This window comes from Amblyomma americanum, chromosome 4 (assembly GCF_052857255.1).
Source record: "Amblyomma americanum isolate KBUSLIRL-KWMA chromosome 4, ASM5285725v1, whole genome shotgun sequence".
In the NCBI taxonomy this organism is placed as follows: domain Eukaryota; kingdom Metazoa; phylum Arthropoda; class Arachnida; order Ixodida; family Ixodidae; genus Amblyomma; species Amblyomma americanum.
In genome coordinates, this window is record NC_135500.1 from 206,222,334 (window position 1) to 206,250,285 (window position 27,952).

Consider the following 27,952-nt stretch of genomic DNA (forward strand, 5'->3'; position numbering starts at 1 on the left):
CGGTGGCTCAAGCCACCTAGCCATGTCTAATAATAATAATAATTGGTTTTTGGAGGAAAGAAAATGGCGCAGTATCTGTCTCATATATCGTTGGACACCTGAACCGCGCCGTAAGGGAAGGAATAAAGGAGGGAGTGAAAGAAGAAAGGAAGAAGAGGTGCCGTAGTGGAGGGCTCTGGAATAATTTCGACCACCTGGGGATCTTTAACGTGCACTGACATCGCACAGCACACGGGCGCCTTAGCGTTTTTCCTCCATAAAAACGCAGCCGCCGCGGTCGGGTTCGAACCCAGGAACTCCGGATCAGTAGTCGAGCGCCCTCACCACTGAGCCACCGCGGCGGGATCTTGTGTGAAATTTTACTCCTGTCTTGCTTTTAGCCACCAATCGTATAACCTTCGCTTGGTTACTTCTACCATCTTAAAATCCACTTTCCCTTCACTATCCCTAAACCCCAATGCCTTGGGTAAGTCAGCCCCGCTGCTTTCCACTGTAGGGTGAAGCCCTTTACAGAAAAGTATCAAGTGTTCAGCCGTTTCCTCCTCTCCGCACGCAATGCACAAAGTGTCTATCTCGTGGTACCTGACTCTATACGTCTTAGTCCGCAAAACTCCAGTCCTGGCCTCAAACAAGCTTCCCCTACAATTATCATAGATATTTTCTTTGACAATTTCCTGTTTAAAGGTCCGCGGTATGTTGCCAGTGCCGATTTCGTCAGCATCCCTGTTTTCCACAAAGCTCTCTCTGTTTCTTTAACCTTTTTCTTAACCGATAATTGCTGATTTGCCCCCTTACTGCTGTCCAGATATTTGCTTGTCAATTTTCTAGTTCGCTTTCTCCATTTCGTGTCAACATTCTTTATATACAGGTATCTGAAAACTTTCCTAACTCACTGCTTTTCCTCCATCTTTCTCAATCGTTCCTCAAATGCTATCTTACTGCTAGCCTCTCTGCTCTCGAAAGACGCCCATCCCATATCACCCTGTACCCCCTGATTTGGTGTATTGCCATGTGCTCCAAAAGCTAACCTCCATACTCCCCGTTGTTTAATTTCTAGCCTTGCTTGAACATCTGGCCTCATACACAGGACCGCATTACCGAAGGTCAGGCTAGGGACCATCACCCCTTTCCAGATCCCTCTTACCACTTCATACCTGTAATTGTAATTCCTCAGTGCCCTATTTTTCATGACAGCTGCATTCCTACTAGCTTTATTCATTACATATTTTTCATGCTCTGTCAGATACTCAGCACTGTTATTTATCCACACCCCAGGATATTTGTAGTACTCATTCACTACTTTTAGCACGAACTCCTGTATTCTATGCTCGCCGCCCTCTTCATTAAATATCATGACTGCAGATTTTTCCTTACTATACTTGAAGCCTAATCTATCTCCCTATGTACTGCATATGTCTAACAACTTCTGCAGGTCTTCCTTGTTGTCAGCCATTATCACTATATCGTCCGCGTATGTTAGTCCCGGTAATGTCTGTTTAATCAATTCCCCTTGCTTGAAAAAAGATAGGTTGAAGCCTAGTCCGCTCCCCTCTAGCTTGGTCTCCAACCCTTGCAGGTACAACATGAACAACAAAGGGGACAGAGGACATCCTTGTCTAAGCCCCCGCTGTATCTCTACAGGCCCTGATACATTTTTTTCCCATTTTATGAGCACTCTGTTACCTCTATATATATCTTTTAAAAGATTAATTACTCCATTTTCCACATCCAATGTGCCCAGTATGTCCCACAAATGCTCCTGAGTAACGTTGTCATAGGCTCCCCTAATATCCAGAAATGCTAGCCATAAGGGCCTATGTTCCTTTTCCGCAATTTCTATACACTGTGTCAATGAAAACAGATTGTCCTCCAACCTCCTTTGTTTCCGGAACCCATTCTTTAGTTCCCCTAACACCCCCTCGTTCTACACCCAAGCCTGCAGTCTATCCTTTATAATTTGCATCACCACCCTGTAAACCACAGATGTCACTGTTATGGGACGATAGTTACTTACGTCTGCTTTGTCCCCCTTTCCCTTATATATCATGTTCATTCTACTTAATCGCCATTCATCGGGGACTTTCTCATCCACTATCATTTTGTTCACTACCTGTATTAATGTTTGCTTGGATTTTGGTCCTAACTTCTTTATCAACGTAATCGGGATACCATCTGGTCCTGTTGATGTGCCACTAGGAACCTTCTTCTCTGCCCTTTCCCACTCTCCTTGCTCAAGTGAAGCTATTGCTGTGACCGTTCTATCCTCCTTCGATAAATTATGTACCACGTGCTTTGCTGTAAATTTTTCCGTCATCCTTGTTCCTATTTGTTTTATTGCTTCATTGGCTTGGCCTAGACATGCGCCACTGCCGCCACCTAAGTAGAACTATGTTCCCAGCGCACATGAAGTACAGAATTCTACCACTAGGTGCCGCAACAATCGTCGACAGCGTGGAAAACGGGAAACAGCATGGGAAACAGGGATGTCAGTGCACGTTAAAGATCCCCAGGTGGTCGAAATTATGCCGGAGCCCTCCACTATGGCACCTATTCTTCCTTTCTTCTTTCACTCCCTCCTTTATCCCTTCCCTTACGGCGCTGTTCAGGTGTCCAAAGATATATGAGACAGATACTGCGCCATTTCCTTTCCCCAAAAAACCAATTATTTTTATTATGGGAAACAGGAAACAGGAGTCGTGGAAAACAGGGATGCTGACGAATTCAGCATTGGGAATATACAGGATTTTTAAGCAGGAAATTGGGAAAAAAATATCTATGATAATTGTAGGGAAGCTCTGTTGTTCGAGGCCAGGACGGGAGTTTTGCGGACTAAGGCATATCGAGTCAGCTGCGCCATGAGATATACACGTCGTGCGGTGCGTGTGGAGAGGAGGAGGAAGCAGCTGAAATTGAAAATTGGCTTTTGAGGAAAGGAAATGGCGCAGTATCTGTCTCACATCTCGGCGGACACCTGCCGTAATGGAAGGGATAAAGTAGGGACTGAGAGAGGGAAGGAAGAGGCGCCATAGGGTGGAGGGCTCCGGAATAATTTCGACCACTTTATTTATATATTTATATTTATTTATACACAGTACCTACAGCGCCCTCATTGGGGCATTATTGTAGGGGGGAAACATCATAAATAAGAACAAACATCTAGTACATAATAAATTAGGCAAATGATGCGGTCTACACAGAGAATACAATAAACCCATGCACACGGAAGCAAAAACAAACAAACAAACAAAATAAAAACCATTGTAGAAAGGCAAACATACCCTAAACACACACATACACACTCTAGCTTCACCTACAGGGGAAAGCAGCGGGGCTGATTTATTCAAAGCATTGGGGTTTAAGGACAGTGGAGGAAATATTTATCTTAAGCAGGTAGAAGTAACCAAGCGAAGGTTATCTGATTGGTGGCTAAGATCAAGACAGACGAGTAAAATTTTATGAGTCATGGCTAGGTGGCTTGAGCCACCGCCAGATTTAAAGGGTTCATCCTTATCCATCCATCCAGCAGGCAGCAGCGCGCAGCAGTGCAGGTAGTGCACAGCATTTGCAAGTGCGCCAAAGCAACTGGTTGGCCGAGACAATGGTAATAAAAATTTTGTACTTCGGAATAACGTAGCTTATACGTGAGGCAAATATGCAAGCTCATGAGAACGAAATGAAATGAACTTATTATTACAGATCTATTATCGCAAGCGGACGTACCCTGCATGTTCATAAAACACGATACTAGCACATCGTACCACCGATCGACGGACGGACGGACCGAGACTACTGCATGGTATATGCTACTGGTTTATGGAGATGCCTTAGTAGGGCCATAGGAATGGAAGCCCATTATCGTGGGTTTATGGCCGCGGTCAGCCCGACTCCCAGGAAGCCAATTCAAAACTCCGTCCTCTGTGGAACGCCCCCCGTGCATAGAGGGACTTTCAAGTAAATAGACTTCTTTCAAAATGCGCTGCTACTTTTGTGGGTTTTGTGCTATGAAGGCCTAATCGGCTTACCTGCGACATAAGTCTTCTATTTCGACCAGACGAGCCTATGATGCTGAATATGCCTCAGTTTCCTAGTACACTACAGTCAGAATGAAGCAAACTAAATTCCAAGTAGGCGCGAACAGGTCAGCTGTAATGGGGAGAAAAAAGGTTTTTGGTGTCGAGCATGATGCCACGAAGAAGTTGTGTGACGTCACCGCAGGAAAATTAGATCGTAATTTCCGCTGCGAGAAATAGGGTATGTAAATACTGTGGAGCTAAAGGTACTTGGCACACATAACTATAGAATGTGGCAGCTCCCCAGGGGCTGCGGAGTTCAATCATGAAACAGCCTGGGACGATTTGCTGCGAAGCGAGGATCCCGCTACGCAGGAAAAAACTCATCAGCCTGGCGGCCGAGGCTGTGACCGACCAACGGCACCGTCCCCGGCCCGATAGCCCAACCATCGGGCCCTCGGCTTAGGCCCACGGGGAGCAAGCTACCACCCTTTGGCTATATAAAGTTGATTGCCTGACGAACTGAATTAGTGACACGGCTGAAAGGTAAATCAAAACGTCATTGCCGGCAATAGCGGCAATTGTTTGACTCGTAATGCGCGCCTCCTTAATTCACTCGCAACGCCCTCTATTAGTGCGACGGACTTAGGTAATCGCTAAACGCAGTGAAAGCAAATGACTAGTTAACCTCAATAAATAAAACGAAAAACTGTTAGCAATGGTTTTATTTTGAGTTGACCTTTTTTTATTAAAAAGAACTTTTAACATTATAGACAGGACGCCGAGAAAAAGTAGCGCTTAGCGCGTTCACCATTGCGTTTAAAACGTTAATTCGTAGTGTTACGCAGTGCATTCACGTATTAAGATGAGACTGAACAGCATAAGTGATCTTGGTGAACAAGCGTAGGCTACGGAACAAATGAAAATCTCTGCGAGACAATCCGCAAGGCGTCACTCCTCGCTTCGCACGCAACGCACGCACGCACACTAGAGCAAGCAAATACAAGCAAAAAATCAACAAGTCGCCTTGATGGAGAGTGTTCGTGATTGTTGCTGTCTGCATTGTTATTCTGGAGTTTAAACAAAACGCAATCGCCTTATCCGCCAAATCCGCTTTTGCGAGGTGTCCTGAGGATTCTTCGCAGCTCAGGGCGAAGGAACTTGCTTGTATGATCATCTACGCCAACATGGAAGGCGAGAGGCCACTGAATGGTAAGAAGCGTCCTTCCATTCGACCAGAGACGTTCGCGTGACTAGTTCGTGCATCCTTGTTATTGTGGCCCGCAGCCGCGATTCTGGTTTCTTCCCGGTGCGATTTTGCATCGTCCAGCCGCCGTGAACGCCCAGGCTTCCCTGTGAACCTTCTAATTAAGCGTGTAGCGACTGAAAACACAGACAGCATCGCGATTCGAACCCTCTGCTCGTCCAGGTGTTTCAGTAGAGCGCGGGTAGGCGCTCACCTGTGGAAGGCGGCCGCTTCCAGATCCTTGATGTTCCGTAAAAAGCGTTGTTTGAATTCAATATTTTAGCCCGCTAAGCTTGTTTTAGAAATGCTTAAGTCGTCTCAAACGATCGAGACGTTCGAGCTATCCCACCGGTAGCGGTGCAATCGCGGCTGACTGCTGGTCGCGCGCATCTTCCGTCGCTTGACCAGTGTATATCGGTTTCCTTTGGGGTCCAGGTGATCTACCGAGTTTTGTGCCGGTGGAGACAATTTTGAAGGAGGATGGATCTCCGATCTCCGTCGACACCGATAAGCCCGGCTCGCTCATGATGAACCTGGAGACCCGAGAGCTGTTTCTCAGCAACGATGCTGCGTCGCCACAGCAGCAGCAACAGCAGCAACAACATCAGCAGCAGCAGCAGCCGCAGCAACAGCAGTTCGCGCTATCCGCGAATGAAAAGTCCCCAAACCTGGCGAAGGACATGGATGTCGGAGCCAAGCAGTGGGACTGCAACCTTTGCAGGTATGTAGCAGTTGGGGCCAGCAGATTGGAAAGTCAGGATTTCATCCCTTTGGAAATGCTTCAAGCAGCCGTTGCACCAAAATATGAACAGGGCTTATAGCATCATCTGCTGCGCCCTGTTCTTGTCCGAGATGTTATAAGGCAGTCATGTATACAATCACAATCACACCTGGTGGTGCATCACGCATGGATTGATGGGCTTGAAATATGTAAAACTGTGGATGTCTTGAACACATTCATAATTTGTCACTTCACCTTACTTAATGTGTGGTGAACAAAATGCTGAATACAATGAAAGTGTTAGCGCTTTCTTTATGATGGCTTGATGGGCTAATTCGCTGATTTGATTTTGCATCTTACCCGTCTTTTCTTGCACATTTTGTTCAGTGAACACTAGAGGTTGATGTGGCAATCAATATAGTGATGTCGTATCAGAGCTCTTCAATTGTTATGAAACTCCTAATCGTGCATGACTGGTAGGTTGGCAGCTGGAGGTGTCACCTGTGAGGTGGAGAGTAAGCTGCTGGCAGTGCCTTGCAACTATTTTTTTCTCCATCATATACATGTTTTAAGTAGCACCGAAGAGTTGCATCTAAGTGCTGAAATAGGCATGAAAGATTTAGACAAATAAGAGCGCTGCATTTTTATATACAGGTCCTCTAGGGAGTTTCGCACCTGGTTCAAACCCAGAGTTATTAGTGTATATGCAGATTAATAGTGTATATGCACCTGGCTTAGCTCATTGTTCCCTGTCAGCTTGGACAGCAGTAAGGAACATGATATTGTGTGTTTAATGTATATAGTATGACATTCTCCATCTGTCATGCGGGGAAATTTCATGGAATGCCACCAGTTTTAGTTCTTTAACTCTTTTAAAATCAAATATTGTAGCAGGTGGTGTGGTGAAGTTCCTGCTGCTACCTTGTTTATATATGTCCTAATGTTTTATATATAACAGCCCTTAAAGTTGGCGGACATCAAGACCTCATAACATAACACACTAATAACTATTTTAGCTTCCGCGTTGGCTCAGTGGTTATGATGCTGGCTGCTGACCCAAAAGACGCAGATTTGATCCCGGCAGTGGCAGTTTCATTTTGATGGAGGTGAAACGCTAGAGGCCCATGTACTGTGTGATGTCAGTGCAAGTTAAAGAACCCTAGATGGTCGAAATTATCCGGAGTCTTGACCAGTGTATATCGCTTTCCTTTCGCGTCCAGGTGATCTGCTGAGTTTTGTGCCTGTGGAGACAATTTTGAACGAGGATGGCGTCCCTCATAGCCCGAGTCGCTTTATGACGTTAAACCCTATAAAACCTAGTTTTAAAGCTTAAATGGTTAAAGCTTGTATGACTCCATCTTCAGGTGGCAACTTTCTGCACTGTAATACAAATCAATTACACTTATTGCACTGCTGGACAGGCTGTTTGCCTTCTGGGGTTGCCTCGTTTGTGACTCTTTGACCTTATAGCTCCCAAAAAGTAGCTGTTGATTCTGGGTTATTTGTGGCTTCCTAATGTCTGTGTCTGGTACTGTTCTAGAATAAAAATGATTGGAAGAGTGCATTAATATTGCCTCAACATATTTAATGCTGCTTACTGACCTAGAAGTAATGCTACGAAGATTGCTTTGCTGTACACTTTTTGTGACTCAAGACTATTGGGAATGCTGCTCTTCAGAACTGCTTTTGGCTGGCAGGTACTATGTTGTACTGTTTGAGGTATATTTAAATGTTATTCTAGTAAGTGAAGGATTCTTCTGTACAAGCACTGTAAACCACTTATTTTTTGCAAGCTCAATGTTTCATGAATTCGATTAGTCATAATTTCAGAATATTCATGACTACTAAATTTGCAAAGCAGAGGCTATCGATAGGCCCCTTAGCGGTCCCTTGCCCAGGTTATTCACAGGACCAATTTTTTCAACGTACCGATTTTATTCACAAAAATACATGAAAATCAGATCTTCGCGAAATTTAGATCATCTGCAGTATACACTTTTAAGTATTTTTCTGTGAGATGGTTGATCACTGTAAATTTGACAATCCCAGCCTGCTTCCCTCAAGGAACAGCGTTTCTACAGTGTGCGATCTATCTCACACACTTTCATGGGGGAAAACTCCCTAAAAGCATGTCATACAAGAATACCTTGCACTGAAAGAATAGTATGAAAAATGCACTAAAATCTCATCGATACGTTCCTGGTTCATACAATTTCCTGGTTCATAGGCTTAAAATCTCAGTTATTAAAAGTGTTCCAGAGCTTTTTTCTCCGAGGCAATACTTCCCCTGGTAACATAATTTCCTGGCTACTAGGTTTCAAATTTCCATGTATTCCAGTCGAATAATGCATTCAGCGACCAGCTGCACATGTGCAAACATACAAGTGGCCTAATATGGAGGCACGCGGCATTAGCTGAAATGCCACTACAGCCACCTGCCATGTTGACTTCTCTGCAGTGCTTGGGAGCAAGGGGGCGAAGCACACACACAAAAAAAAATGTGCGCCAGGTTACGAGCGAGCCACTCCAGCGGGGGCGCGACATGAAGAGGAACGCACCGGCTTTTCGCGGAGCCTAAGCGCTAAGGGCGGAAAATTTGAGAACTGCAGCGCATCCTCGCATACGAGCGGGCCGGATCTGGGGAACTCAGCATGAAAAGCTAGAACGCCGCAACAGTCAGCCTTCGAGGTGGCTTCCCCGCATCACGTAGGTGCAAATGGGCAAAGCATAAAAAAAAAAACGATTTCGGTTATTTTTGTTATTGCCATCGTGGGACCAGATGTGTTTTAAAGTTCATTCCGCACTTAAGGCAATGCAAATGGGGACTGAATTCAGCGAGCTCTAGATAAGGAGCTGTTCATACCATGTGCTAGGAATGCTAATTGGCATTTCTGGAAGTGAAATTATTAATTTCTTTGTACTCATTCAGCAGTTCCATTTCTGAAATTTAGGTGGTTCAGGTTGTGTGTTTTCTCGGGTAATATATATATTTTTTTCAAAAACACATCTACGAGGTTTCACTGTACACTCCATTTTGCAGAAATGGATCAAGAACAACCCTTTATGTCAAGAGCTCAGCGGTGCAGAAAAACCGAGAAAAAACAATTCCGTAGAGCGGTACCATAGAGCGCTTCAGTTATCATGGCCAAATGCTATGCTGTCTGTGTTGTAGTCAGGAAGATATTACAAGAGGACATTGAGAGCAGTATAACTTACACCAACCCAATATAAAGGCTGAAAGCGTTACACTTCCGAAACGGAGTACAATTGTTAATAGGAGATATGCACAATATAGCAACAGCTATGAGTGCACAGTATATGTATATGCGTAGTATATGAATGCATAGTCATTTGGCAATCTTTAAACTTAGTTAGCTGTATTTTAAGCTTAAAAAGAAACCACGCTAAAGATAAGTTGAAGAAAACAACTGAAATACGCCTTTCTCAACATGCTCTACAACTTCTGTTTGCGCTAAAGTTGTGCTAAAGTTATCTATGCAAAAGTTATCATTTATCTTTGTTAATTGTCAAATTAGGTAGATTTAAGAACTAGCTAACACTATAAAATGTCGCTGTAAAATTCTGATTCTCATTAATGCGTTTATCCAGGGCAGCTGTTGTATGATTTTGCGATTTGTGAATTTGCTATTACTCCTTGTCATCTTCTTTCCAAGGCATGTTTATAGTGATGTCACTGTGCTGATCTCACGTGGGTGGCTGGGAGGGCTTTGTTTGCACTGACGTCAAGTGGTCGGCGTGGACACGTAGAGCACTGTTTCAGTTGACGTCACGGTGCTGGTCACGTGACCAGCTGTGGTACGACACCAATGTTGACGGATACAGTGGCAATGATCTACTAACAGCTACTCTGTAGGAACATGATGACCTGCCCAATGCAATTGCTTACAACAATGCACTTTTCAAATGCTACTGCAGTGTGCTGTCAGTTTGTAAATTTTGGCACGAGTTAGCTGGAACACCGTTCATAATTGCATCTTTACCTCTTCAGTATTGGGCTCTTGCTACAAAACACGAGAAAGCTGCTTTAAATTGAATTTTTGCCTGCTGCAAAGTCTGCTCCAAAATGCTCACTGCCATTCCCACCACTGTGATGATTGCCTGAAAGCATTATTTTAGGAGCCTCATGCTAGAAATGAGTGTGCTTAATGATCTAAATGAAACAAGTGTGGGGGAAAATTTTGCTTCCAGCCAACTGATGTTGCCAGTTGGTAGAGGGCTCTAGTTGATATTTGTTAAGATTAACCTTTGTAGTTCCTGTAATGCAGGCATTCAGAGATGCTGCTACAGGGGTGCAGGTGGTGCACACCGCACTGGACGCAGCACTGAGAGAGAGTGCAGGTTTTTTATGTGGTGCTTTACTGAATTATCTGTTGTACAGCACAGAGCAAGATCTGCAGTGAAGCAGGACATGATTATGGATTAGGTGATGCATGTGGTTGGCGGTTGTGGATGTGGCGGGCCACCGCACTGGATGCCACTGACCCTAGTGATGCCTCTGCAAACATTTCAAAAGTTGCGCCCTGTTCTTTTCACTGACACTTCTCACTGATGTCCGCTGCCCACGCGTGTGTGTGCAGTCCACTGCTGAAGAAGGCGCTGCAGCGGGAGCGGCTGCAGGCGCTGCGGCAGAACCCGTCCTACCGGGAGATGGAGCGGCTGCGGCAGCGCAGCATGATGCAGCTCAAGCGGCAGGACCCCAGCTTCCGTGCTCTGGAGCGTGAGCGCCAGCGGGCACGCATGCAGCTGCGCCGGCAGGACCCCAGCTTCAGGTGCCCACCCTTCTCTCTGTGCATGCGCATACGTGGGACTTGGTGCACACCGGCTGCCCCGAGCAGCAACTAATTATAGCTGGAGACGGAAGTTTGAAAGCTTTTCAGAAACGTTTTGCCGCCTTCTTTCTGATCTTGCCTGTTCCCTTCTCCACAGTGTGGAGTAGCAGGCTCGAAATGCTCACTCAGCCCACACTTTCTTGCATTAATTTTGTGAGGGATGGAGCAAACATCTGGAGTCATGCCAAGTGAGGCTCGTAATGCTCAGCTGCTTCTCACCTGGAATGCACGTGATTTGTCAGAAAGGGAATTTTTCTCCTTGTGATATGAACAGCATGCTGACAACAGAAAACACAGACTGTCACTCTTGAAAAAAAAAAAAAAAATATTGCACTCCTGAAGCATGCAGCCATCTTTCGAGGGTTGCCGTTGTTCCACCGCTCTACTTTGTGACAGTGACTGTGCTTATTAGTGTAATTGTTGCATTAAAAAACGTGCGTTGCAGAAAGTTGAAACCGAGGTGAATGGGCATATTTTTGTTTGATAAAAAATGCGTTGTATTAAGCAACAGTTGGATAACCTTGTCCAATCTATCACAATAGTGTACCTACTTTAATGTAACTTTATTTCCCAAAATCAAATTGGTGTTCCTGTTTTAACCAGTAGTGTCATGCCCGATTCATTTAATTTTTCATTTCAAGAATATATTTTTTTCAGTCGTCAGACCGTCGAAAAGTTACTGTAAATTTTAAAATTTTGCTAGGTATGAAAACTCAAAACAAGCTTGAGACATTTGGATGATGTTATACCGTTTGCCTGCCTTCAGCTACAGTGGAATTTTGATCATAGGAATCTCGCGGGGTCACAAAAGATGTTCATATCATCCAAGACAAACAAAATGGGTGTTCAGAAGCACAAGAGATACATTCACGCAGATATGTTAACGTCCGACAGGATTTATTTAGGGCCACTTATCACCGCTTCCTGCTCATGGTGTGCACTGTGCGACTGGCGCTCGCGACGTCGTTAGCGACGCACGAGTCATGCTACATCTCACTGCTTGTGGTGCATACCGCGCGGCTGGCAATGGCAATGTTAGCGATGTGCGGGCAGTGCTTAATGCTCGAGGGTACGGTTACGGCTCACACATCCATATCGTCAAGGACTAGAAGACAACAAAGTGGGCAGTGGCGCAGCACGGAGCGCTTGCGCTAGGCCCGCCACCATAAAATCATGCATTGCCATCTGTCATGCTGTCCTGCTTTCACTGCCTTGCCATCACTTAACAGTATCATCCATAGGGACATGGGATTGAAAAACCCATAATTCTGCACACTGTAGACAATGCACCCTGGCCAGGGAATTTTATGAATTTGTATCATCCTGAAATTTATATATCAACAACGATCATGTTATCGAGATTCTCTGTAAGTAGTATTTTACTGAGACTTGGTCATGTGATGGGGGACCAATAATGGCAAAGTTTCAGCGCAAAATGTCACATAAACTTAGTCTGTGCGATATTCAGTGCCAAATTAAAGTTATAAATCGTATTTTCTTCGATATTACAGTGCTCGTTTTTTACAATGTGAGGCAAGATCTCTTCATGTCCACCATAATCTCTTGGCATGTTTTTATAACATTCGGTCCCTTTAAGAGAAGTGACTTTGTTTTCAAAATGTTTCGGCGAAGTACAGTTTATGTACTTTACTTTCTGGTATATATAAGTCGCGCTTATTTTATTAATTTTTTTTTTATCTGTGTCTTTACAATGGTGCGACTTATTTACAGTGATAAATGACACGCCACCGTGCTTCATCTTTTGCTGCGCCCAGTAACAATTTATGAGAAGCAAATCATGTGTAAAAGAGAAAAAAATTTTTAAAATGGTGTCGCAGAGGTAAATTGTCATAACTTTGCCAAAACCAGACTGAATGCGGCATGTGCTGCATCCAGTTTAGTCATATTCGTGGAAGTTCTGATTTTGCCTTCACATCCGTTCGACTTTGCGTGTCACACATTTTTCTTGCTCAATATTATGCCACGTGCGAGACAAAGGAGCTACGATTAAGTCTCGTGACGTTGAATATCCGCTGGAGAACGCTTACCGGGCAGCAAGGAGGGCGTTCGAAATGAGCGAAAAAATATCTGTAATTGGCACAAACATGCAAGAGCTTTTTGATCAATGAAGGCACTGATGTCATTGCTTGCGGTGTGTACCATGTGGGAGCTGCTTAGTGTTCGAGGGTGCAGTCGCAGCTTACGCATTTGTATCATCCACAGTGACGCAGGATAGTGTTTTCAGCATCCAAATTCTTCACATTGTACACAGTGCACTGTGGCGAGGGAATTTTATGGCTTCGTATCAACCGTGATCATATCATCGGGATTCTACTTTATAGGCTTGGGATAATGCTCTATTTGAAAGCTGGCATTAGCATTGCCACTTTTTTGAGGGAATGACACTCTCTCGAAATCAATTTTGAGGCATTAAAAGCAGTGGTGGGGAAATTTCAAGTGAAATTTTAACTTCTGCGGAACGAGTCTCAGCTGACTTCAGGTGCCGCAGCTGTTCTTCTGCGCGTGAGATTCGCAATGCAAGCATGACAGCGCGAGCATGAGAGGAAGATAGCACGAGGCATATGGAGATGGATGCCCCTTTTCGATGCCTGATGCGGGTTGGCGCTGGGCACGTGGCATCGTTCGAAGCACGAGAAGCTCAGAGCAGCATATTGTATGAAGCCTGCCTGAGGAAATTGGATGGTAACAGGAGGGCAGCTAAGGTGTTTGTCTCGCAGTGTCAGAAAAGGACTAGGAGACTAACCAGTAAGCATGCAGGAAATTAGGATGGAGAAATAAAGAGCTTTAAGTGACTAATAAAAAAAGCAGAAGGTAAAAACTGGATTAATTAGATGGAAAAGACACAGGCTGTAGAACTATATAGAAGTTGGAAAAGGCTGATCAGGAAGGAATCATTCTATGATAACTCCAGAGGCAGTGCCCTATTCTTTGCAGCTAGATCAGGGCGTCTAAAGCCTGTTTCACATGCAAGCAAAAACTGTAGCTAATCCTGTCGCCGTGGCACTGAAACTTGTTTTGAGTCATCGCGGTGGCTCAGGTGTCCAGAGCAGTGAGGTTCCATCAAGTTTGAAATTGTCACTGGGACGCGTTGCTCAATTCACTCAGTCGCTTGCATGTTAACTAGCCTTTAGAGTGCGAAACTACAAAAAGAAATTTAAGCAAGGAGATGACACATGTGCGTTGTGTGGTATTTCTGTAGAAACAATTAAACATCTTATACTAGAATGTGGTGGTATCCATCCGGATGTCAATGCAGGCACAATCACTCTCCCCGAGGCCCTAGGGTTTAAAAGTGGTTATGTGAACGAATCTGCGGTCGAAGTTAGTAGAGAACAGTTGGAAGATTGGTGGCTCAAAAGCAGGGAGGTGACATAAGGTTACGAGTGTAGGATTAAATATTGTATTTAAAGGGAATGGTGAATTTATAGACCGGTTTATTACACTGATAACATCGTTAAAGCAATATAAAGGGGTAGAAAAGCTGAGCATGGCGGCAACTGCCACCACCAAGTTTCAAAATGGATGTTTTTATCTTCCATCTATCCATCCATCGTGTTTGCTTAAATGTAACAGCTGCACAGACCTCACAGATAGGCCACACACCATAAATACATCTGCTTCGTATGTAGTTTGACACCCTTAATTTCCGATAAGTCATTTCTGCAGTACATCAACACAGCCCCAATGAGTGTGACAAAGCTTCAGTGCATTCTCTTTTTTTCATGTAATGGCCTTGTGTGTTAGGAAGCTACATGATTTTGAAAATGGCTATTGTGCTATTAAAGCTCTTTTGTGTGCCAGAAGTATTAAAAATATTAGCCTCGAAATTATTCGAAGGAAATTACTATTCGCTTCGAACCAAAAAAACTGCTATTCGCGCATGCCTAGCCACATGGTTCGATTTTGAGCCATATAGCAGAGCACTTGCAGCACCCCTTAAGTCCAAAACGCCTTGGAAGGCAGAGACAATGGTTATCTTTGACCTTCAGACCTTTAGATCCTCAGAGATGCCTGAAGTTTTCCACTGTGTTACTGAAAGGCAAGCCATGCGGCCTGAAGACTTTTGACGAAGGCTGTGCATGAAGGCACACTGGGTGCAAGCTGTGTTTATACCATTGTTGTGCATAACACAGTTGATTAGTCATCGTAAATTACATTTTGTAAGCAGTAATGGTCACAGTATCTCAGTAATTTTTTTCTCTAATCAATTACAGCATATCAGTTATTTTTTTTTTTTCCAAAAAGAAGTTGTCACCAGTGATATATATCTTTGTGCACCTGAACTGGCATCAAACGCTGGTGCCAACAGAGATGTTTCCTTCCTGATAGAGAGACTATGGTCAGGTTGTGAAGAAGCCTCGGGCGCAGTCATTTTCGGACGTGCAAGTCTGAGTGGCCTGCATTTGTTACTTAATGCGGCCAGCCCTGCCTCAAGTTCTGCGGTCCTTATTTTGCCACAACGGGAGAACGGAAAGTCGCGCTTCGTGAGCCTAAGCTTTGTTCCTTTTGAGTGCAAACAGCAGCAAAGCGTGGCGCTTCACAAAGGATTCAGACATGAGCATCAAAGCATTGCATATCTAAAGGCTGGCGCTCAAGCTGTTTTTACGTTGCAACGCTGCCCTTCCCTCCTGCATGTACATCAAGAGAGTTTCCAGTATTGCTGCTGATGTGTTCATAGGGAGCGGAGAAAAATTACTGACCAAAATTTCGAAAAACAACCGTAGTTGAAAACTCACAGCGTTTGAACTGCAGCATACAAGAGACGAAGCAAGCCACGCCAGCTATGTCCAGTCTGCAATTTGTGTTATGCCAAGTTGGAAGGGAAGAAATGTAACATTAATTGATTATTGTTCATTAATTGACCACTGAAATTGGTTATGTTCAAGATGAAATAATTGTATTTATGATTGGTTGCTTCATGTAATATGTACAAGACTTGCTTATTTTTTGAACACTACCAGTTCTTGCTAGAATGTCACTGAAAATGCCACTGTCAGGACGAGTAGTTTAAAAGGAAATGAACCTCACTGCTGTTCTTGCTCTTGCAACTTAGAAGTAGGCAATATTGCATCCAGAGAAAACCAATCATGAAGATATGCAAACTTAAAGAAGGTGCCATACTTAAAAATTTTAGGTGCTTTATTGGCTGTGTGATTTGGACAAGGCTAGCTTGTTGAGGGACTGCTCCTTGCAGGGCCATGGAGCGAGAGCGACAGCGCAGGCGCATGCGGCTCAAGCGGCGTGACCCAGCATTCAGAGAACGCGAACGAGAGCAGCAGAAGTCACGCCTGCTGGTGAAGCGCTCTGCTGACAAGCTGCCGATGGCCCTGGACGCATCTTCATCCTCCTCATCTGCGCTGACTGCCACATCAACCAGCATTGTGTCCTCCCAGTCCTCGTCCCAGCTGGCACTGCCTCCACCTCCCCACCACCAGGCACTGCCTCTGCAGTCACACATGCCCCACCCATCGTCATCCCACCCACAGTCGCAGCAGCCTCCTTCCTCCCAACAGCATGGGAAGGGTGCGCCGCTTGGCAACTGCCTGATGCCCCATGAAATGCAGAAGCAGCGGGACGCCACAGCGCTCTATGGACACCTGCAGCGCATTGTCGGCTACCACAACCTCCTGCAGGTTGGAAGCGTGCTCTCTTCTGTGGGCCCGCAGACTGTTGTGGCATGGCATTGATTAAAGGAGAACAGACGCCAAATTATGGTTGGGTGTTTTTTTCTTTGAAATAATGTGCAGTACATTGGTAAACATAAATTGTCGTGTGGAATTTGCCTGCATGCCATAAGTAATTTGTCATTAAGCTTCCTCTCAAATGTCGTTTTGGGTTTGGTTTCAACAGTTGAACTACACCTATGATGTCTAAACTCAGTTCATGTCACCTGAAGCATACAAAAATAGTAACATTATAGCTGCTGTGTCATTCATTCTTATTCTTGTTCGCTCACTCAGGCTGTTCCTATTCAGGCTTTTCAGGCTGGCTGGCATAAGAGATGTGGTGAACTGAAATGACAATGACAAACCAGTTATATTCTTAGTTTTTTTGGGAAGCCTAATGTGACCTAGACTTAACTAACATGGTAGCCACTGCTTAGCTTTTCAAATCGAAACATCATGACAGAAGAAAATCAATTATAAATTGTGTGCTATATGTGGGCAAATTTGAAGGTGATTCCATGTACACAAATGTCGTATTTCAAAGAAGAGAACAAATCATGAAAAATTTGGTGCCCATACTCTTCGAAGGTCAGGCTGTTGATATTTGCCACTGGGCTAACAGGAGTGCAAATATAGATTTGCACGGAGTAGAGTGCACTCGGCAAGAATAGGTTTCCATTTGTTACCGGAACACTTTAGGTGTTCAGCGAGAACTTGTGTGGGAATAAACCATAGGGGCGTCATGTGATGCCTTTCATTCTGACGTTTCGCCCACTTACAACTGAATGAAGAGCATGCCACCAAGGCAGTGGATGCAGAAACAAGACCACAAAAAGTCATGCAGTTATCACCTGCACGCCTCTATCATTTCAAGGGCAGCTGGGGCTGCACTTGGCACAGCAAACCCATTCTCCCTTTCCCGTCAATTAAACCGGTTCCTTCTTCTCTTGTTTGGCCACTGCTAGTTGTGTGCTCTTTTGAGAGTGCTTCAGTGGTGCTTCTAGCTGCTGCTGTTCATCCAGTGGAAATGGCCCTAAGTCATGGCTGTTGTGACTGCCTTATGCCCAGATTGACCGTTCCGTGCTGATTGTCCGTCTGCTATGAATATCAGAGATTCAGGGGTAATACCTCGAACTTGTAGGTTTTCGTGTTCTGTGCACCATTCACAGACTTGTTACTAGTGTGCTTATCAATGCTGCATCTGTGTAGGGGCGGCCACATCCTGAGGACCCAGGCTCGTCATTCAAGAGCCCCTACTTTGCTGGGGAGCCGAGTGGTAGCTTGGTGGGCCGCCGCATGGGAGGACCGCAGGGCCACCATGGTGGCAGCAGCAAGGCGGTGGTCCCAGTCGGTGGCGGCCGTCAGAAGAGCTTCCTGGACGGAGGACCCTGCCACCCCCTGGGTGAAGTGTTTGCCGCCTCTTACCCGACCATGCGTGACCAGGGCCTCTCATCGGCAGGAGCACAGCCCTGCGGAGCCCTGGATGGACCTCCACTGCTGCACGCTGCCAGTGTGTAGCTTTCCCCCTTTATCTCTTTCTTTTTCTTCTTTTTACATAAAGTAGTGTGGCCCATAAAAAGAATTAAAAATAATAGTGCCCAGCCATTGTTTCTTTTTACAGTGAGAGCTGTATAATTGTTTGTTTTTTTAATGCAGAGCATTACTACCCTCACTCTGGTGAAATCTGTCCTGTTGTGTGATGCTGCTGCCACCCTCCAGGAGGCCTCTGCCCACTGCCCACCCACGTTTGCCCTCCACCTGCCACCAAAAAACCAGCCTTCACTGTCCAGAAACTTCCACCCATCACTAGACAACCCATGTCCACCCTCTGGCCACTGCCCACTGCTCACTCACCTTTGTTCTCCACCCACTTTCACTAACCAACCCACCTCTTCCACCCATCTCCAGCCAACCGTCCTCCACCCTGCAGAAGCTTTACTCACCGCCACCTCTGCCTTCCAGAGGGTCCTACCCTTACCCATCCACTCACTTCCAACTTCCAGACACCTCCACCCATGAGAAGCCCATGCAACACTGGAAAAAAAATTTCAAGATGCAACGGGGAAGACGATTATTGTAGATGTGAAACGAACAACCAGTACTGCTAAAAGACATATGTTGCATCACATCGTATGATTACCTGTGCAATGTTTTCTGTTGTAGTGCGTTGTAGCTAAAATTTCCTATGCTCACCTACTGATCAATGCAAATATATTGTTGGGTAGCTTTGCGGTCACTTTTAGAATGCTAGCACTAGATGCCTCGCTAGCGAAAAAGCCGCCCTGTCTGTGGTTGAAGCCTCCATCTGCAGCTGCCACCTTCCACGGTTGGGAGGTGGGGTGCACTAGAACTAAATGCGTCATGAGCGAAAAAGCCGTTATGTATCATGGTGAAGCCTCCACCTGTCAGCTTTTCCACCTGCCATGGTTTGCAGTGGCAAAGTGGAGAGAGGGATATCTCCACATTCTGAGGAGAGGGAAATGCCAGGGTAGAGGGAAGACGAGGAGAGGCTGACAGGTTACGGGTTGTGGGTTGCAAAGTGGTGGGACGCCGATTTCTCGCCATGTCAGGTCGCTGCTCCGCATGCAGCTCGTCGTGCAAGAACCCAGCCTACCCGCATCCGCAAGACTGCCTCCCCACACCTTCCCATACTGGCGCGGGGAAGCTACCTTGTTGGGGTGGGCTAAAAATGCGGGGAAGCTCTCTTGCAGAGTGCGTTTTTTGGTGAGGAGCATTCTTTCAATTCTCTTCTTTCTCTAGCTTGCCTCGAGAGTGCCTTGCAGATGAACTAGAGTACCATTGTGCAGAGTCACCGTGGGTAACGGTCGCTGTGAAAGTTGGTCTTAAACCGTTTGTTTCCACGGGTCATCTGCGACGGCATAGTATGACTTGGGTTGCTGGAAAGAATTAGCAATAACTTCTGCTGAAAAGGTCACTTTCAAGAAATTGTTATTTAATTTGGGTTTCAAGACAGTTGCAAATCTAAAGCAAGTAAAAATCTTCTATAGTTTGTGAAAATTCTTGAAGCAGTCAGGTGCGTGAACTGCAAAGTGGTACTCGTTGCACTCCTGGCTCTTGTTTCGCTCTTGTTTCGTGGACTTTGCACACTAGACATTTGCGAGATGCTTTCTGCTATACCATCATTTGGAGATATTTGGGGATCAAAATGGTGCCGTTGAGGAACCTGTAGACTCATTTGGGGCAGAGCTATAGCCGGTTTCCTGTGCTCTTGTATCGGGGCAGCACAGCCACATGAACAATCTCTTTGACGAGACAAAATTTTATCTCGGCATAGCACATTCTTTTTCAGTCGCTTTTGGTAGAATATTTAATTGATGGCTCAAGCTGCGTCTGAAGTGCCAGGATCAGGGTCCGAGGAATAATCCTCACTCGCTGCATTGACTATCAGCTAAAACTTCAGGGTATTTGCGGTCTGCTTCGCCCTCACTGCCAAATAGTAGCAGCGCACGAATTTGAGCGCCCCAGAAACTTCAGTTTTTTCGCAATGCCATGGTTGCGTTCAAAAGAAGCGGCGAGAAAGTAATATTTTTCCTGCAATATATTTTTTTAGACCAGCAAACAAATAGTGTTTTCTGGTCTAAAACCTACTATTTTAAAATTAGTAGCCAAGCATCTGGCGCCGTTTGTTCATGTGTATCTAAAGTGAATATTTTAAAGCTAGCATGGCGAATCGCCGCGTTTGGAGGCGAATGTGTTATGCGAATTTTTTTACATTGATTATAGGGGAACCAACCAGATGCTCACATTATTCATCGTTATTTATTATTAATCCGAGTTTGTCTTAAGGGGGTTCTACTGTATAAGTAGCATAAGTACTGTAAAAGAAAAATGTCAGTCCAGCACATGAAACAGTCAAGATGTGGTCTACTGTATAAGTAGCATAAGTACTGTAAAAGAAAAATGTCAGTCCAGCACATGAAACAGTCAAGATGTGGTCACATGGCAGGATATGCCTATAACAGCTAGGTTTCACCGAAGATGTTGCATCAGCTTGTAGTGTGATTTTGAGTGCCAAATTAAAATTAGAAATCCTTTTTTTCTTCGATTTACAGTGCTAGATTCTTACAATCCGAGGCAAGCTCTTTTCAAGACTGAAAACGGCGCGAAAAACGGAACAAGATAGAGAGAACCAACACACACAGCACAGAACTTACAACTGAGTGTATTTCGTGCGAGAGCGCAATAAATACAGGAAGTACACATAAAAACTAAAAGAGCACCATGATATAAGATTGATACTATTGCAGGTCAATATCTAAAAAGGCTATCTCTTTTCTCGATAAGCGAAAAGACGGCACGCTCAAGCTCAAAGACTGAGTGCTGCTGGTTATCCGAAGGCCATCATCAACAGCATTGCCCACCATCTTTTGAATGAACTGCGTACACCTGCCGACTCCAAACAGCCTGAGCGAAGTTTGGTCAAGACAGCGGCCATCCCTTATGTCCATGGCGTCAGCCATCGGCTGAAAAAGATTGCGGGACGAGGCGGTGTGCGTGTAGTGTTTTCGGCACCCAACAAATCGCGCAGGTTGTGCAGGAAAGTAAACGGGGCAGAGAAAAAGCGAGAATCCTGAAGCACTAAGCATGTGACGCAATATGTTGACTGCCAAAGCAAGGTGATCTATGAAATCCCTCTGTCATGCGGTGCCGCTTATGTTGGCCAGACTGGCCGTTGCTTAAATGACAGATTAAGAGAGCACGCTAATGATGTCAGAGTAGGCAGAGGGACCACACTTTCCAAGCATGTGACAACATGCAAATGCACTCCCCAGTTCAACAAAAGCAAAGTGTTGCGAACGTACTCAAGCCAACAAAAATGAGGACTATACGAAGCTTTCGTCATCCACACGAGAGGTGACAAGTGTTTGAGCGTGCCGTGCCGTCTCTTCGCTTATCGAGAAAAGAGATAGCCTTTTTAGATATTGACCTGCAATAGCATCAATCTTATATCATGGTGTTCTTTTAGTGTTTATGTGTACTTCCTGTATTTATTGTACTCTCGCACGAAATACACTCAGTTGTAAGATCGGTGTTGTGTGTGTTGCTTCTCTCTATCTTGTTCCGTTTTTCGCGCCGTTTTCAGTCTTGAATCATGAACCAACTGGCCCAACAATCCTCCATTTTGCAGTTAAAAGCTTTTTTCATTTCTCCCACAATCTTATCGCACATTTTGGTAAGTTATCGGTTTTTTAAGAGAGGTGACAGAGCACTAGTGGGCACATGGCTTTAGTGGGCACATACTCAGCAGATTGGACACTACCATTCGGGACATGGGATGCTTCTCGACCAGCTGCAGATGATGGAGATGATGGAGCTGCCATGTTATTGAAGGCGCCTTCGAAGGTGCAACCATTCTAACCATAATATAGTATCACTGTGGGGAGGCCACGGATTTAGTTTTTCATCCACCTCTCTGCACATCAGAGTTGCTCTTGCTAGCTTTTTTTTTTTGAGTGACAGGAGCCTTTGATCTGGACACAACAAAAACAGATGGACGAGGAATGTATTGTTCGCTTGCTTGATGTGCTAGATATTGGATCTGTTTGGAGCAGTGCTGTATAGTAGCATGTTGCTTTGGTAACGTGCAGTGCTATCATTATGACCTGTTTGTCGTTGCTGACACCTGTCCTCTATACTGTGCTTCACGATGTACCTTGTGCCCAATTGCAGCGAGTGCCGATGGTGGCCGCAATAGCCACCCAGCGCTGCTGGGCAGTGGAGCTGACATGCTGCCCTCCGTGCCTGATTGCCCCGAGTGCCTGGAAGCTCAGCGGCAGAGGTCGCAGTGTGGCCTGTGCCAGGGGGAGGAGCAGCAGGCAATGGGGCCGTCGGGCCGCTCTTCAGGCCGGCGACGCTCGTCGCGCCAGTCCACTGAGCGCTTCCGGTGTACTGTTTGCGCCAAGGAGTTTGGCATGAAGCACCACCTCAAGGAGCACTACAAGTCCCATGGAGACCGGAACCTCTGCTGTCCACACTGCGACTACCGCACCTGCTATGGCTATGCACTGCGGCGCCACGTCATCATCCGCCACGACCGGCCTGCGGCTCGGCAGGCTCAGGTCATCCAACAGCTGACTGTGCAGTGATAGTGTGTGCATTGTGTGTTCGTGCTAGGCACATGTATGTGGAAACTGACAACATCAGGTCATTGCATTGAACGTGCAGACTGATTCATTCCTGCAGGAGCGGCAACTGTGCTGTGGTGACAAGCTACTCGTGGATCAAGGCCACCTGTTAACACTGCGAGCACAAATGGTGAAGGACATGAGGTCAAGAACACGGGAGCAGGTACAACTGTTGCTGTTCCTGCGCTGATGCACATTTGCGGCTTCATTGCAGGGGCTTTGTGAACTGTGCTGCTCATTTCAGCAAGCCTAAATCGGGCCCGTTACTGCTAAACGCACCAGGCGCCAGTTTTTTCTTGGCATCATTTCTGGTTGCAAATCATTGTTGCATTCCAACTGCTACCGGTACAACAGGTGAATTCCAGAGCAGATACCCCTGCAGCTCCACCTGAGCATTGTCAGTGGTTAGCTGTCTCCACCATGGGGGTCTAGTCAAGCTCAGTGCAATGAGCAGGGCTCAAAGGGCCCAAGGGCTCCTTGTTGAGGCCTATGCTGCCTGCAGAAACAGCAGTGCCTGCTTATTTCAGCAGGTGCACTCTGGAGAACACATTTTAGGACTGCAGAGACAGCATGGTGGCACAACCGTGTTTAACCTGAACTGTCAGCAGAGTTGTGCGACTAAACGGAAACCAAGATCTACGAAGGGACAAAAAAAAAGTTTTGTGGCTGCGTGTATGTGGTGCATTTGGCATGCGGCATGCAAGGGAGAGAGTGTCTGCTGGGCAAACTATATTACTCCTGCTTCGAGCTATTGACATTGGAATGGACCATTAATAGGCACTATTTGGAAGCTTCATTTGCTTTATGGTGTATGCATGATCAGCAAGCAAAGTTTTCAAGGAATCCTGAGAAACAAAAGGCTATCTCAATTGGTTCACGTTTTAGTCTACTAAAGAAATTTAAAGGGACCCTGAAATGGTTTTGTTGGTTACAAACTCAGATGCATTTAATCTGTACAGGAAGACCTCACTGGCATGCGAGTCAGGCTAAGCTGCAAGTAACGCCCACAAGTTGTAACAATTGAAGCTTTTGGCCAACCTGGCCTGACCGATTTCTGTGGATTACGTTTCTAATCTGTACTGACGCCAGTCAGGAAAGTGCTGGTAAATTTAGCTCGAAACTTTTATGTTTATAGTTTTATCATCATATTCTGATATTCTGACTGTATAAAAATAAAAAGGTGAAACAATTGCTGCACTTTTAGCTGAGCAGTAATAAGTGTTCTTATTACTTTCTCTGTCTGTCCCTCAGTAGGTGCATGTCTATTTTCCTCAACGCACAGTAAACCAGTTTTGTTGTGCTGTTGGCTGAAATTCTACTGAGAGATGAGGCCGGTGCCATTAAAGTAGTAGTAGTAGCAGTAGTATTAGAGCCAGATCTGAATAGTGAGAGTGCCTGTAGATGGACCATTTGATGATAATTCCGCAGTCTGCCATGTGGAAATTACAAGGAAGGCAGTTTGTTCTCAAGCTAGTATTTGGCATAGGCACTAGTACAAACCATCTCCGGCGGCTTTGGCTGTTGGGATGGGTTTTTACATTTACCGTGTTGTTGTGGATGTCAGCTACATGATGCTTTTCTTAAAGTAGCCCTTGTAAACCCCTAACTTGAAACTGAAGTAACTTGCTTAGGTTTCTCCTTAAGCAAAGTTCCTGACATATTCAAATACCTCGTTACTTGTAAAATGGCAGCAAACTGCAGGAAAAATCTGAGAATGGAAAGGCACTTGCTTTTTCTTTCCTGATGTGTCTGTGAATAAAGATTATGAAGACACACATTAAGTTGTGCTTACATTAACTGGGAATCAACATAGAAATTAGCCAACAGCTTAAGGGAAGACACGGGTCTTGAAATGAACATTTTTATTATTAAAGATATCGTAATGAAATTAGGTGCGTATATGTTTCTTCTTCCTGTTTTTAAAAATATAGTTTCAGTATATGTGAGTTAGTCCAGATATTATACGAAAATAACTTCAACCTAATTAGTTAAATAATTATGGGTAGTTAAGACACTTTCTTATTGCATTTTTTGGCTTTGATTGAAATGTGGCTGTAGCCAAAGATCCGCCATCTGGAACTATGCTAATTAAATTTTTGTTGAAGTACATCATCATATAAAATGTTAAATTTTGTCCAACCATTACAATTATCAAGTATAGTTAGGTGACATTATGGATCACAAAATTTCAAATATTTGACTCGGCCAAACAAAAACAGCATAGTTCCACAGTTTAGTTCTTTCTGAATTCAACGCTATAAGGTTAATTGAAATTTTACCGTAAAAACAACGAAAACATCTGTAAGGCTAGTCATGTTGGCAAAAAACACGAAGCTGAGAAAATCGCATTTGAAGTGCGTGCGCCAGCCAGTCTGAGGTCGTCGTAGAGGCTTTAAAAAACTCCAGAATGCGGACGTTTCAAAAATATTTCACAGTATTGATTAATACCAGGTAATGTGGAAAGGGCCCAGCTTTCAAACAAAACCAAGGTGACACCTATTGGGGACGCTGCCATGGGAAGCGACGGGCGCGAAGTTTTTTGCATTTCGTTCCGAAATCTCAATTTCCAGGCTTTGTAGGCGCGATATATATATATATATATATATATATATATATATATATATATATATATATATATATATTAGTAGCTGGAGGTCGAATTTATCTTCGAAGTTTTTCAGGCAGGAACGTTATGGGGTATTGATCTCAAATGTGCCCTTTTCGAAAAATTGAAATTTTCGCATTTTTTTTTATCATTTCAAGACCCGCGTCTCCCCTTAACAATGGAAGATTGCCAGAAAAGAGACGACAGCAAAATATATGGGAAGCTGCCTAAACAAACAGCTTTCAAGTCTCATAGTGTCATGGTGTTTACTGGCTGGTGCAGAGCCACAGCTACCTGTAGCATGAGCTGAGGATGGAGTTTGTGGATGGAATGCATGGTAGCAGCTAATCATAATTAACCACCTTGAAACAGGATGCTGGGCAAAACTTCCGTTGTGAAAGGGCTTGTTCAGCGCTTTCTTCTGTATCTACGTTGATCACCAAAGTCACACAAGAAACGCTTCAGGGTCCCTTTAACATGGACGTTGTATTGAAAATCCTCAAAATAGAAGAACCTGGCATATCGGCTGTTAGTGTGAACTCATGATGTTTAGAACTGTTGCACAGAAAAAGCAAATTTGAAGTAAATGGTCTAACGCAGATATACTGATTTCAACTTGTAGCCACTGTAGAGACTATTACCTTTTCAAGCAGAAATTGTTCACAAGTGCATTGTGTGGTGCATTCTTTTTTTGTAATGTACTGCAAATTATGCTGTTGAATGTATGCTTTGAAACTGTTAACACTGCACATTTTTCACCTTAAGTTTGCAATTAGGATGTCACTATGTTCAGCCCTGTTATCAGTTCTGTTCTGACAGAAAAGCGGTGTTGTTCCCTGGCAGTGTACAAAAGCTAGTTGCGCAATAGGTGTTGTCATTGTGTTCTTTACTCTTCTTAGCTCTTGTGAACTGCAGTGTACAGCCCGTTGTACTTATCATTGTTCATTTTAAGTTCTTTTTCAAGTTCACATCAGCAGTGCTGATTTAAGCATGTTTCATGCTCGAATTCATGAAACCTGGCAGCAAAACATTCTCCTCCAAGATAATCAGATTCAAAAGCCATTTTGGGAGTTCCAAAAATGCTCTATGCTACTGTAATTGATGTTCCTGTGTTGTGTCCTCCTCAAAAACAGAAGTCTGTGAAGTGCATCACAGATGATGGTTGGAGGCATTACAAGGAGCTTGAACTTGTGGTTAGGTTTGAGCACAAGAAATGACATGCGTGGTAAGAAAACATTTGATTTTGTGTTTGCATGATGGTGACAACTTAGCCTGCAGTTATAGCAAGTTTGATTTGCGCACTAGATAGAGCGGCAAGCAATTCTTGCATTCAACTTGTGTATGAGAGACAGGAGCCCTTTCTTGAGGCAATTACAAAGCAGTTTGTTTTCATACTTATTGCTTGAACAAACTGTACTGAGAAGTTCTGGCGAGTTTTTTTCTTTTTTTTCCTAGATATAATTACACAATTCATCCAAAGAGAAGTGTAATAAAACTGAACAAAATTTTCAGGGCTGACTTGTATGATATGTAAAGAATCATGCAGATGTCACTATCACAGGCTAACTAATTGCACAAGAAAGGTTTGCACAGTTGACAAAGTCCCCCAAGAGAAATATCTTCACTTTTTTCATGTGGATGTGTGGACAGTACACAAGTCCATTACCTGCAGTAATAATACCTCTGCTATGTCATGACCCATGTGTTAATATGTGCACCTTCACCTGCTGCAAACTTCATTCTTATCATGCTTGCAGAATGTATACATCTGAATGAACAGGAAAGCGTTAGCTTTTTGTTTTTCTATGGGTGGCATAAGGAGTAGTCTATGTTCTGCAAATTGAAGCCTAACTGCCTAACCATGTGCGCCAGCTGTGTCCAGTCATTCGATGCTTAAATTAGCCAACTGTGGCATGGACAAGTTGCCGTAGCTTCCTCACAGCTTGTGCACAATGGAGAGGAATCTTGTTTTTCGATCAAACTTTTTCAGCGTTGTTACAATTTTTATCGCATGCTGAATTTGAAGCAAATTGTAAGGGCACCGAGCTTTTCTTTAAAGAATTGAACGAATTGGATTACGTCTTTCCAATCAATTATTTTTTTTTTCTTCGACACCGGAGTGAAGACATACCTGCGTACTTTTAGCCTGGTTTACAAACAGCACTTCTTATGACTGATTTTGCACGTGACTCCATCATTGACCTTCTGTATCAAGTAACCATTGTGTATAAATGTGTAAATAAACATATTTGTAGTTTGGACAATGTAGTGGGAGCAGTTGTGGCTTGTTACATGTCGGTCAAACAGAAGTAGCATGGGGTGTATTCAAGTAAGTTGGATATTCCAGAAGGCAGCAATGTGAATCAAATAGGTAAAGGAATTTACCTCTGCACTTGCATCAAGGCACCTTGCAATAACTTATAAATCACTTCCATCTATTGATAGGAAAATGAAAAGCCTGTCGATCTTCCCCAGGCTGCTTAGAGTGGTAGCTACACGAAGCTGCCATGAGTTATATATCTAGATTCATCAAAAAGGCTATGTAAAGCAAAGTCTGTAGTCCTGTCAGTGCTGAATAAAAAGCTCCTGCAGAGCTCTGTATCAATTGACAAGAACTGAAAGTTAATCTTTCCAAAGAAGTGGGATGCATGGAGGGGATGTGCATACTGTGCAGGCGCCTGCCATTT

The 27,952-nt window shown here is 44.4% G+C and overlaps 1 protein-coding gene across 1 annotated transcript; it reads left to right on the forward strand.

The window, feature by feature from the left end:
- The first annotated feature begins 4,948 nt into the window (after positions 1-4,948).
- Positions 4,949-27,871, forward strand: LOC144129172 (uncharacterized). Its single transcript, XM_077663147.1, has 6 exons — positions 4,949-5,222; positions 5,692-5,977; positions 10,576-10,767; positions 16,043-16,481; positions 17,724-18,024; positions 22,206-27,871. The coding sequence occupies exons 1-6, from the start codon at positions 5,180-5,182 to the stop codon at positions 22,619-22,621; spliced, it is 1,677 nt and encodes a 558-aa protein (XP_077519273.1). The 5' UTR covers positions 4,949-5,179; the 3' UTR covers positions 22,622-27,871.
- The last annotated feature ends 81 nt before the right edge of the window (positions 27,872-27,952 follow it).